Source organism: Diabrotica virgifera, chromosome 6 (assembly GCF_917563875.1).
Source record: "Diabrotica virgifera virgifera chromosome 6, PGI_DIABVI_V3a".
NCBI lineage: Eukaryota > Metazoa > Arthropoda > Insecta > Coleoptera > Chrysomelidae > Diabrotica > Diabrotica virgifera.
Window position 1 is genome coordinate 197697384 of NC_065448.1, and position 13972 is coordinate 197711355.

The 13972-nt window shown below is 30.5% G+C and overlaps 1 protein-coding gene across 1 annotated transcript; it reads right to left on the bottom strand.

Moving 5' to 3' along the window:
- Positions 1–11073: 11073 nt before the first annotated feature.
- On the bottom strand, positions 11074–13135 carry LOC126887107 (CBP80/20-dependent translation initiation factor). The gene has a single exon (XM_050654449.1). It carries the CDS (start codon positions 12541–12543, stop codon positions 11230–11232), a length of 1314 nt encoding a protein of 437 aa, XP_050510406.1. The 5' UTR covers positions 12544–13135; the 3' UTR covers positions 11074–11229.
- Between the last annotated feature and the right edge of the window lie 837 nt (positions 13136–13972).

Consider the following 13972-nt stretch of genomic DNA (forward strand, 5'->3'; position numbering starts at 1 on the left):
AATTAATGATTTAAAACACATTTAAAATTTTGACAGGCGACATTTTGCGCCTTTCCTCTTAAATTCTAGAGTCAAAAATAGCTCAGTCGAATCTATTTACCTTATAGTCCATGTGGTGAGACCGCTCCCGTCTGAAAAAATTTCTGATTCGGTTTCTTTGTGGATTCCTATTCAAAAATGTCCCCTTTAAACAAATCTGAAGGGTGCCGGGCAAAAATTTTTGGGCAGAATTTGTTTAAACAATATTTTTAAACAAATACAAAAGATCATGTTTTTTTGCTCTGGAACATATATTTTTAGATTTTTTGGGTCAATCTAAACAAGAAAGGTTATGTTGTGACTTTTCTCAAAAATTGATAGTTTTCGAGTTACAGGCGATTTATAATCTGAAAAATGCGAAAATACGCATTTTCAAGGTTTAGAAACTCATATTTAAATTAGTATTTTTGAGGTTGCAAAATACTTAACATATAACTTACAAAGGTTGTAGTTAAACATTCATTTTCAAGATTCTGAAGACTGATCGGGTCTAACTTCAATTTACACCGTTGTTATTTAATTGTTAATTATACGCGTCCATCCGATTTTTTTGCCGGTGTGGCGCGCTCTCTTTCAAAAATCTCCTATTGTTCTCCGAAAAATATATTTGTTAGATTCTTTGGGACATTCTAAATAAAATAGGTTTCTTGTCATTTTTCTTAAAAGTTAATAGTTTAAAGTTATAAGCAATTTAAAATCGGAAAATCCGTATTTTCGCATTTTTCGATTTTAAATCGCTTATAACTTTAAAACTATTAACTGTTTCGAAAAATAACAAAAAACCTATTTTATTTAGAATGTCCCAAAGAATCTAAAAAATGTATTTTTCGGAGGAAAATAGAAGATTTTTTAAATATAGCGCGCCGCACCGTCAAAAAATTCGGATGGACACGCATATTTAACAATTAAAAAACGACTGTATAAATTAAGGTTAAACCTGATCACTCTTCGTAATCTTAAAAATGAATGTTTACACTACAATTTAAGTACTTGGCAACCTCAAATGAAATACTACTAATACTTCAAACTAATTTAAATATGAGTTTTTAAGCCTTGAAAATGCGTATTTTCGCATTTTTCAGATTTTAAATCGTCTATAACTCGAAAACTATCAATTTTTGAGAAAAATTACAAGATACGTTTCTTGTTTAGAATGACCCAAAAAATCTAAAAAAAAAATATTTTTCGGGTCAAAGAAGATGTTTTGTATTTGTTTAAAAAAATTGTTTAAACAATTTCTGCCCAAAAATTCCGCCCGGCACCCTTCAGATTTAGTTAAAGGGGATATTTTTGAATAGGAATCCGCAAAGAAACCGAATCAGAAACTTTTTCAGACGGGAGCGGTCTCACCACATGGACTATTAGGAAACATGGACCGCCCTTTGAAGTCACAAAAAGAAAATCTGATTTTTTATTCATTGACAGTTTGTAAGGTTTTTTCTTATGATAAAAGCGTCTTAAAAAATTGATCTGTGCATCCTATAAACAAAAGTTTTAAAGACATTACCATTCCTTCATCATCATCAGTGGCATCATAGCTCGTTACGAGCCAAAACCTTCTTCACAACAATCCTTCATTAATCCCTGTCTCTGGCAATTCTTCTCCACGCTACAATTTCAATAGATTTTCAATCATTCTCTAGGTTGTATTGATACCTAATTATTCTCAGCCATTCATCATGTCATTCCTTAAACTTTCCAAATTTTTGTGTCTGTAATATCAAATTATTTTTTTGCACCATTAGTTTAACACACTTTTTTTTGAAAATTTATGCTCCAAAATAATTATTTCAAAATCAGTTTTATCGACACACGACCTCTTTTTTATTGTAAGTACTTCAAAAAATGTTATTGTTCTGTAGCTATTTTCTATTATCAAATAATATTTTAGTAAGTTTGTGACATAAACAGTTTATTTACAAATGTGCCATAGATAAGACTTTAAAAATAATTAAAACAAAATTAGAGAATGATGATACATTGACAACTAGAACAAGACTAAATGTATCAGCTATAATGGAGTTATTGACATTATGTACTGATAATACCTATTTTCAACTAAATAATGAATTCCATAAACAAAATTTTGGTCTAGCAACATCTGCTTTATAAATATAATTAGCGAATATATTTATGGAAGATTTCGAAACAAATATTATTTCTAAACAAAATTTAAAACTCACAATATGGTGGAGATATATGTAGATTATGTATTCCCAATATGGCCTCATGGAGTCGTTGGAAATATTACATTCCTAAATAATATAAACGATAAAGAAGAGACAACAAAACATACCATGGAAAAGGAATATAATAAACCACTACTTCTACACTCTATTTCCTCTATGTTCTAATTCCAAAAAAGGATACTGGATGTGAGACTCAGGTGTATAGAAAATCAACACACACCAACAGATATCTAATACAAATCAATTATTAAATCCAAAATATCTTGTTCTAAGGAAAATTCATTCAGAAGAAACATATTCATTAACATCTGTTATATCTAACATCTGTTGTATAAAATAATGATTATGCTTTGTCATTTATAAATAAGGAATTTTCAAGAATAGACCGAAGGGAACAGAACAACTTAAGGGATCCTATAATATTCACAAGAAATAATACGACGAAAACAACAATACCATACATAAAAGTATTATTCGAAAAACTTAAAACGATAGGAAATAAATTCAAGATTTCAACAACATTCAAAACGAGGAACACTTTGAGATCTATTTTATCTCAAACTAAACCTCAATGAACAAGAAAGAGAAAATAATTGTATTTATAAAATACCTTGTGAATGTGAACATTTTTGTTCAGGCGCAACATCAAGACCATCAAATGTTAGAATAAGTGAACATTAATCTTATATTAAATATTGAGATAATCTGTAAAGTTTTTTCCTCATGATTTACTATGGGATCACGAACAGGAGAATTTTACTGTCATCATTGCATGTGGCTTGTCTGATGATTGCGTGTGGCTGTCTTTTTAAAGAAAAATCATAATGTTATGACTTCTAACGGATATTGTTAAGTTAAAGTTGAAATCATGTAATCGAATGAACTATGTTCCATTAAAGTCGTCCCAACTCATAAATATTGACAATACCATTTTAAAGTCGTCTACTTTAAAATGGTATTGTCAATATTTATGAGTTGGGACGACTTTAATGGAACATAGTTCATTCGATTACATGATATCAACTTTAACTTAACAATATCCGTTAGAAGTCATAACATTATGGTTTTTCTTTAAAAAGACAGCCACACGCAATCATCATCAGACAAGCCACATGCAATGATGACAGTAAAATTCTCCTGTTCGTGATCCCATAGTAAATCATGAGGAAAAAACTTTATAATACTATCATGAGATAATGAGATGAGTATTTATTTTTATAAAGTCATCTACTTTAAAATGTATAATACCTATATTATGTCTGAATTATCAATATATGAAGTGAGCCAGATAAAATTTAATTATTAGAATATTTTTTTACCTAGACTAAATTTACTATTAAGATGCAGTAGAAATAAACAAACCAAGACACGTTAAATGCTACTATGAGCACTAGGAGCACTTCCGAATCATTATTACAATGTATATAGGTACATACATTGAATATTCCAAATCATGATTTCCAAAGTTTATACATTGTAAATTATGATTCGGAAGTGCTCCTAGTAGCATTTAACGTGTCTTGGTTTGTTTATTTCTACTGCATCTTGATTCTAAATTTAGTATAGTAACAAAAACAAAATTTGTTTAATACATATATGTTTTGTATTTTGATTTGTATTTTGAAAATTGCTCTCAAATGCAGCTAAAAAAAGATATATAAAACTAAAATTAGCCCCATAATAATGTATGGAAGTGAAACGTGGACACTGAACCAGCGTGAAACAACAAAAATTTTAATTTTAGAACGGAAGATTCTCCGAACGATCTTTGGACTTTGTAGAGAAGAGGAGAGTGGGACGAAAAGACCAAAATGTCAAAAAGTTGTATTGAATATGAATTACGACAGAACAAAATTGATGAAAAATCAAGAAGAGTTAAAAATTCTAGTTAAACAAAAATATCAGAAGCTAATCAATATATTATATTTGGGGCAGATAATAAAATTAAATATACAACCAGGCTATAGTAAAAGAGACGAACGAGATTGGCATGTGATTCATTTGGTAAATTTATGGAAAAATATAATGTTTCCTCAATAGAATAACGAAGATGATAGCGATAGAAAGAGCGATGTAAAGACAAATGATCAAACTGTCAGATAGAAGGAGGAATATCTGGATAAGAAACGCAACAAAAGTTAAATATACCACCAGACAAATAGCAACAATAAAGTGGAAATTCGCCTATCATACTTATTATTAGACAAAAGAATGGAAGAAACACTAAGATTATTACAGAGTGGATAACCATGAATATACAAATGAAAACGAGGGAGACCACAGAGGTGGGTGGATGATCTGAAACACGATAAAGGAGCGAAGGGGAGGCCTATGTTATGTCAAATCAATATTGGACCTCTTAAGGCTAATAGATAAATAAAATATATACCTATAATATATTCAGATAAAAGTACGAAACATGGAACACAATAATTTCACCATTGGAGACCATGGCAGTGGTGTCATGGTGCGGGAACGCCGTTCCGGTACTGGTTAAGAAAAGAAAAGAAAAATAAATAGAGAATTTAGGTTTTGTAAACAAAAATTAGCAGTGCGTTCCGGCACTGCTAATTTTGCCATGACACCACTGGACTATGGAATTACAAACTACAAGCAGGAAGGTTACATTAGATTTAGATGGATAGTTAACGGAAAACAAAATGCTGTAATGCAAAGTTGGACATTCTAAACTTATTAGATAGACGAATATGACTTTTAATGTATTATGTCTGGTCAAAACATACGAACAGCGCTTTTAATGAAACTCGGTAAAAGCGAACAAAATACAAATAACTACAAAGCAATAATCACATGTTCAATATTATGTAATATTGAACGAGATTGATAGATGATTAGCACAATTATTAGACTTAAATTCAATTATCTGGGATTTGCTGTAAGAGTAAGGAAGAAATATAGAGACAGACAAAATTTACCAATCAACATTATTAGATTTATAGATGACACTATCCTAATCGCAGAAACTATACAAGACTTTAGATACTCTTGGATGGAGCAATAGAAGAAAGTGGGCAACACTGAACGTTAAAACAACAAAATTTATGAAAAATACAAAAACACAAGAGAAATTATAAACAATGGGAATGCCGGTAGAAAAAGTTAACAAATAGAAATATCTGGGTTCGATTTATTAATGAGAAAAACAACTATACAGAAGAAATAAGGATGATTATTTCATTCATAGAGATTCTGACCAATAGAAACCTACAGAAATAAAAATTACAGCGATTATTTTTTAATGATTTTAACTTCCAATCGTATAGTAAGATTTTTGATCACGTGTTTAATTCTGTCCAATCAGATTATTATTTCATCGGTAATTTTCTACTGTAGAAAATTACAGTGATTATTTCATTCATAGGAGATTCTGACCAATAGAAAGCTACAGAAATCTAAATTAAATTGATAATTTTTGATAATTTCCCGTCGTCAAGTATATTACGTCAGATGCCCTTTGTTGCTATGAAAAAATACATTCAGTGACATTAATGACAATTAATGTTTTAAAAATTATAAAAGTGATGACTTTCAACCGTAAAATATTTATAACAACTGTGTGTTTAATTGTACTAATTTGTACTTATAAATAAATTACAATAAAATTTTGGTTTTGAACAGTTTTATTCATGAAATAATCGCAACAAATTGCACTCGATCTCTAAAATTAATATAGAGTTTTTGCCCTCGTGACACTTTGACATAATTTCACTCGCCTTCGGCTCTTGAAATTAAAACTGTCAAAGTGTCACTCGGGAAAAATTCAATAATTTTAGAGCTCTTGTGCAATTACTACTGATTATTTCATTCATAGGAGATTCTGACCAATAGAAAGCTACAGAAATAAAAATTAAACTAATAATTTTTGATAATGTCCCGTCCGTCAAGTATATTACATCAGATGCCCTTGGTTGCTACGAAAAAATACATTCAGTGACATTAATGACAATTAATGTTTTAAAAATTATAAAAGTGATGACTTTCAACCGTCAAATATTTATAACACCTGTGTGTTTAATTGTACTAATTTGTACTTACATAAATAAATTACAATTAAATTTTGGTTTTGAACAGTTTTATTCATGAAATATTCGCAACAAATTGCACTCGATCTCTAAAATTAATATCGAATTTTTGCCCTCGTGACACTTTGACATAATTTAACTCCCCTTCGGGTCGTGAAATTAAAACTGTCAAAGTGTCACTCGGGAAAAATTCAATAATTTTAAAGCTCTTGTGCAATTACTACTGATTATTTTTTGATGATTTTAACTTCCAATCGTATAGTAAGATATTTGATCACGTGTTTAATCTGTCCAATCAGATTAAAATTATACTGAGAATTATCTACTGTAGAAAATTACCGATAGAATTTTTTAAGTAGATTGTTTCTGTTTAATGGCAACCAGTTTCCTAGTTTTGACAACTGTCACTTTAAGAAAATATCCATAATATACGTATTAAAAAATAATCTTACGAATATCACACGACAGTAAGAGTAAATAAGAAAATAATGCTTAATTTTTACTCAAATTTGTTGTCATTGGGCAATAGCCACTCGAGCCCTGCGGGTTCTCGTGTCTATTGCCAGACAACAAATTTTCGAAAAACTGTCGAATTATTGTCAATTTATTCTCACTCTCTTGTGATATTACACCCGAGAATTTTTTTAAGTAGATTGTTTTTGTTTAATTGCAACCAGTTTCCTAGTTTTGACAACTGTCACATTAGGCTATTGATTATGTTCAAAATAAGAGAGCTAAAAGGAACTACAACGTTAACGGGATTTTTTTGTCTCATATCGGCAATGGACCTCTAATTAAAAAAAACGCGGAGTGCTACCATTTAAATGGGTGCGCTTTTGAGAAAGGGGTGAATTAGTTCCTAGGCACAGGGTGAATTGGGGTGAGTTCTATGCACTTTTAGTACAAATGTGTCTACAGGAAAATTGTTCCAGGTTAAATTTACAATCGAAATATCATATTTTAAGGTCAAAAATATATTTTTTTACAAAAATATATTCAAAAGAAAAGCAAGAAAAAAATACGAAAGAAAGTAATTTTGTTTTTTGCCCCATAACTTTTTTCCACAGGGATATAGGTATAGGCATTGCTTCAGCAAAAAATAACTTCCATCCTTTCTCTTTCAAAAAAAGTTCTGACAAATTCTCTAAGCTTTATAGTTTACGAAATAGGATTTTTCAAATTTCGCCGCTTACAGCATTTTTGGACAATTTTCCCCATTATTTCGCAAACATTGTTCTGTAATTTTTTTACACGAATTTCTAGGTATATGCAATGGTACATTTAATAGAAACACAAGTCAATTACCTTTAAAATGTTCTACTGTATAAGGTCATACGGCTCTTTTTAAGCAAGTTATGCTTTTTCAAGGTTTCATAGTTTTAATGATTTTTGATATTTTTAATGATTTATTTTTTAAATTTCTCATTATGACTATGTTTCTGGTAGATTTAGGTATATACTTTGTAGAATAAAAAAGCTTATTTTCTTTACTTTCAAATCGTGTATTGCAAAAAATTCTAGAACTATTTTTAAACAAGATATTCGTAATATATCCAAGGGTATCCGTAATTTGAGAAAAATTTTAAATTTTTTTTATCTTTTTCAATTAGAAAATTATAATTGCATATTATAACATAATTTTAATTTCCAAATAAATTTTCTTAATAACTTTTTTCGATATTGTGAAATATAAAGGTACTTTATTCTTGAGTGAAATTCATATTTTTGAACATACCTCGTACACTATTGACAAAATTTTATATCTGATGATTGCATCTTAGGTATTAGACTATTGTATCTTAGGTATTTATAAAGAATAATTTTTTTTTATAAAGTTAATAATAAAAAAGTTTTCCATATGGCTTCAACTTAGTGGGACCTATTGCATGTGTATTGTGTAATATGTCACATTTTGATAAAGCATATCTTGTTTAAAAATAGTCCCAGAATTTCTTACAATACACCATTTTAAAGTAAAGAAAATAAGCTTTCTTTTTTATTAGACAATGTATATACTTACATATACAATAAAAAAGTTATAATAAGAAATTTAAAAATAATCGTAAAATATATCAAAAATCATTAAAAGTATAAAATTTTGAACAACCATACCTTGCTCTGAAATAGTCATACAGCCTTTTGAAATAGACTTTTTTTAAAGCTAATTGACTTTTCTTCCTATTAAATGTAACATTGCATATACCTAAAGCTACGTAGAAAAAAGTTACAGAACAATGTTTGAGAAGTAACAAGGAAAATGGGCTAAAATCGTTGTGAGTGACGAACTTTGAAAAATCATATTTTGGAAACTGTAAATCACAGAGACATTTACTAACTGTTATTTTAAATAACAATAATGGAAGTTTTTTTTCTGTGAAGCAATGCTTATACCTATATCCCCGTGGAAAAAAGTTATGGGCCAAAGAGCAAAATTGCTATCTTTTGTGTTTTTTTGTTGCTTTTCTTATGAATATATTTTTGTAAAAATAATTATTTTTGACTTTAAAATGTGAAGTCTCGATAGTAAATTTAACCTGGAAAAATTTTCCTGTAGACGTCTGTGTAAGAAGAGTGCATAGATTTCATCCTAATTCGCCCTGTGCCTAGGGACTGATTCACCCCTTTCGCAGAAACGCACCCCTTTAAATGGTAGCACTCCACGGGTTTTTCATATTTAGAGGTCCATTGACTATATGAAACAATAAAACCCCGTTAAAGTTGTAGTTCCTTTCTAAAATACATAATCAATAGCCTACATTTAAGAAAGTATCCATAATATACACACAAATAGGCAAAATTAAAGGGCTCGATTTATTTCGGTAAGATTATTTCATGAATAAAACTGTATTTATAAATAAATTAACCAATATTTTATTAATATCTTCATCTAAATATTTGCTAAACTGTACTTTTCACTTTGACAAGTTGAAAAATGTGTGTCACATTAATTGGGAACAATGTCACTGACTGTTTTTATACAAAGACTTGAAATTTATATGTAAGTATTAGAAAATAATCTTACGAATATCACACGACAGTAAGAATAAATAAGAAAATAATGCTTCATTTTTTCTCAAATTTGTTGTCATTGGGCAATAGCCACTCGAGCCCTGCGGGCTCTCGTGTCTATTGCCAGATAACAGATTTTCGAAAAACTGTTGCATTATTGTCAATTTATTCTCTCTCTTGTGATATTATACCCGATAATTTTTGATAATATCCCGTCGTCAAGTATTACGTCACATGTCCTTCGTTGCTACGAAAAAATGAACATTCAGTGACATTAATGACATTTCATGTTTTACAACTTGTCAACGAGAAAACCAGGAACAGGTTTAGCAAATATTCAGGCGAAGATATCAATAAAATATTAGTTAAAGTGATTTAAAAAACAGTTTAATTCATGAAATAATCTCAGCGAATTACACTCGACCTCTAAAATTATTATCGACTTTTTGCCCTCGTGACACTTTGACATAATTTCACTCCCCTTCGGGTCGTGAAATTAAAACTGTCAAATTGTCATTCGGAAAACAAATCGATAATTTTAGAGCTCTCGTGCAATTACTACTGATACAAGAAATCTTTTTCCTCGTGGATTTTTACTACTGATAATTTTTTTCGATCATTTCCCGTCGACAAGCATTACGTCAGATGCCCTTCGTTGCTACGCAAAAATACATTCAGTGATATTAATGACAATTAATGTTTTACAAATTGTCACAGAGAACACCAAGAAACAGGTTTAGAAAATATTCATGTGAAGATATCAATAAAATATTAGCTAAAATGAATTTAAAAGACGTTTTTTTCATGAAATAATCTTACCGAATTACTGTCGAGCTCTTAAAAATTATCGATTTGTTTTGCCCTCGTGACACTTTGACATAATTTCACTCCCCTTCGGGTCGTGAAATTAAAACTGTCAAAGTGTCATTCGGGATACAAATCGATAATTTTAGAGCTCTCGTGTAATTGCTACTGATAATTGGACAAGCTTGAAAAATGAAAGTAAAAATGAAAGTAGAAATGAAAGTAAAAATATTGCGCTCATGTGTATTTTTAGTTTTTCTCTATGGAATGGAGGTCTGCACCTTAAAGAAGGAAATTGATAACGAGTTAGAAGTATTTGGGATATGGACCTACAGACGAAGACGAATATTAAAAATAAGTTGGATGAACAGAGTGACAAGTGTTGAGGCGTCGAAAAGATTGAAAAAAGAACAAATAAATACAACTAAAATAAGAAAGTTACAATAACTGAGTCATGTAATGAGAGGAGACAAGTATTTGTTATTCCAGATGATTGCCAATTCTTACTGCCGAAGATAAAAATAAATGAAGTGAACAAAGCGAACAAAATGAAATAAAGAGCTATGGACGGAATATACTGAGTCAGCAGAGTTTGCAAATTGAATGTCTTAACAATGCCAAGCAATGCGTCTATTTGATGATAACACCAAGACATACATTAAAAGAGATAAGAAATTATAATGAACCAAATTGCAAATATATAGCGAAATAATAAACTTGATAAAAATATAAGAAATATTAAAAATGTATAAAGTTATACATAGATATACGTAATATATTCAAATTTAAACACCAATTAAAAACTAATTATAATATAAATTAACATAAATTCAATAAAAAGTATAAAAAAATGTAGGTAAATGTTCAATAAAAAATAGTTTTTTGATAGAAATGACTAAAATTGCATTACCTATTTCCTTTCCTTTTTTAAGATACACCGTATATAACATCACGTGGGTATGTATGATTTCATTCCAGCTGACACACCATTAATTGAGTACACACTTTATTTTTAATTATGATAAAACTTGTTTGAATATCGAATCATATAAAATATACAAAACACATCATTTTTTTAATAAAACAATGACATAAAAAACATTAGATTTTGGTCCATAAATAAATAATTACCAAATAAAATACTGTCATTTAATTCTAGGATAGTAATAAAGAACAGATGAACCTGGCAATTGCCAATTAGAAGCGTGGAGTTCTATTAATTGAAGCAAAGTACGTCTTACACCAATAGATCCAGCACTAGCCAAAAAACCATCTCGAACACTGGCCAAAAGTTGATCAAGCTGTTGCGGAAGTTCAGTTTCCAAATCTCTCCCTATTGAGGTCAAAACAAAAAATAAACATTCGGTTTCCGCAAGGCACTTGATGGGAAGTTCTACACAGGCATGGCAGCATTTAGCTAGTACGGAAAGAAGTACTATCTCTGGTTGTAATGCTTCAAAATGTTCTTTTAATTGATGTCTTTTGAGCTGACTACACATTTCAGTTAAGAACCACATAAAGGCAGTGAATCTTGTCCCATCACCAGCTTTGATTCCTCTTAAAATTTTATCCCGATCTTGATACCATTGTTGACACATATTCAAAAGAGATTCTAGAAAGGTTTGATTTTTTTCATTTTCAATTATACATATACACAACTTAGCTATCGGTTCACTGTACTTCATTCCTTCAACTACTTTTTCTAAAATGGTTTTGACTAGATCCATGAGCGTTCTTGTTGGCACTTGCGTAGGGTCTTCTAAAGCTGCTTTTAGATGAACTTGATCTTCTGAAGAAAATATCGTAAGATCTAATTCTTCTTTGGTATAGTCTTTCAATTTAGAAGCCAAAGCTCTTGAATCAGCAGCACCTAAACTCTTTGAACGTTTTAAGGATGACGGTTTTGGACTGGATTGTTTTGGTTGAATATTATTATTCCAAGCTGGATGGTAGATTGTTTGGTTTAACCCAGAAAATACTGGATGGGCTAATAACTCAGGATGGTATTGATAGTTAGGACGAGTCATATTTAAAAGTTGGGTGGCAGATGCTGAGTGTAGTAATGGTAAAGGGACTCCTGGAATAATAGGAATAAGACCTGGATGATTAATGTGCCTTAAAATGTTTCCGCTCGATTTTGAATGTTGTAGCGAAATCGGCTCATATGCCATGGCTAAATTTAGATTTCCACTTGATTTAGATGCCTGCAATTCGTGATTCATTGTAAATTCTTTTGCATGTACATTAAGCTTGCCTGTCAATGGAATATCCGTTCTAACATTCGGAGGTCTATATATTTCCATAGTTGGCTTTCCTTTCATAGCGAACATTGTTTGGCTTCTACGTTTTTGGGAGTCTTTGTTTGGTCTTACGAAACTTCTTTCTCGGGATACTAGAGGTGTCATTGGGTTAGAAAAGTCTGTGCGTTGACTTCTTCTAAGCTGTGCTTCATGAGACATTTCTACAACACTTTAACACACTCGGTAACTAATGTTTATGAACACGTAATAATCGTTTAGCACACCGCACACCAATTTAGGCAAGGATGCCAAGGTTCTACGCCACTTTGTGATCAGTTAGTGACACTTTCATAATTTTCACTGTGCACTTTGTGTATTTTAGACGTTGTTTTCAGTTTTTGAATAACAAACATGCCGTTTCAACTCCCGTGTCTAATTCGGATTCGGATGCTGTCAGAACAACGCAAAACGCCGCACATTAGTCGTAAAGAGCTGACGCAAAATTAGAATGTATATTTTTAACGATGCACGCCTAGTATTATAAATAGTTTTGTCATTACGTACCCACTCTATACGCATCGACGCGACGTCTAAACAATTATTTAAAGAAAGATGAGCTTCATTTAACAAACAGTTCACAATCACACAATGTATGTTATTATTTGGGGATATAGGTTCACATTCCTAGGTGGGAGCGGTTATTAACAATCGGATGCAATTTCCGAAGGTGGCGGTTCAAACTTCCGCGCTGCACTCACAAACGACGGCATACAAAATCGACTTGAGAAACAGCTGCGCCGACGAGTACACCGTTGTTTTATTTAAAGTTTACTAAAATAGCTATGAATGTTTATAATTCAAATAAACGCCTTTTGACAAGGTCGCTGCAAAAAAATTACTGGATCGCCGAATTAGGGAAGTTGTCGCGGTGTTTCCTGGTATTAACACCTACCTACGCCATATAAATAGGAATAATGTCGTGTATAATTAATTATTAATAAAATTTGTTATTCTTAAATTATTTTCAATGGTTTCAGAAATTAGTTATACCTAAGTAGTTATAGTCCAGGGCGCATCTGTTTTGAGATGGACGTTGAGAGGTGACTCAAATGTTTTTGCAGAAATTGCTTGAAAATAAATCAAATAATAATATTTGAGTTATCCTCCCTCTCAAAAAGGTCCGGAACATTGTTTAAATAATCAAAATGTCAAAAAATGAAGGAAAATTAGATTTTTTTCTTCGTTTTTTGATTATAACTTTAAAAGTATTCATTTCCGAGAAAAGTTGTACTGACATAAAAGTTGCGTAATTAAATTTCCTACAATACAGAATTGGTAAAAATTTCAAAAATAGTTACCCTAGTTGCAAAATAGCAATAATTGCGAAAAAAAACATACAAAAACAAGTATGTATTCGCATTTTACGTTTTTCAACCATTTATGCTAAACTTAGGACCTTTATATTTCACTCAGAAAAACTTTATGATACAGTAAAACAATACTGTAAATTTCATTAAGATCGGTTCAATAGATTTTGCAAAATAAATTTTGAAATCCAGCTTTCGCAAAAAAAATTCATTTTTTCAAAATATTACAGAACTGAAAATAAAGCAGATAGCAAGTTGAATTTTTTTTTTGCTTATAGAAG

Bases quoted from the DNA above. Each gene is read 5' to 3' on its own strand.
- LOC126887107 (XM_050654449.1), bottom strand. From the start codon at position 12,543: ATGTCTCATGAAGCACAGCTTAGAAGAAGTCAACGCACAGACTTTTCT.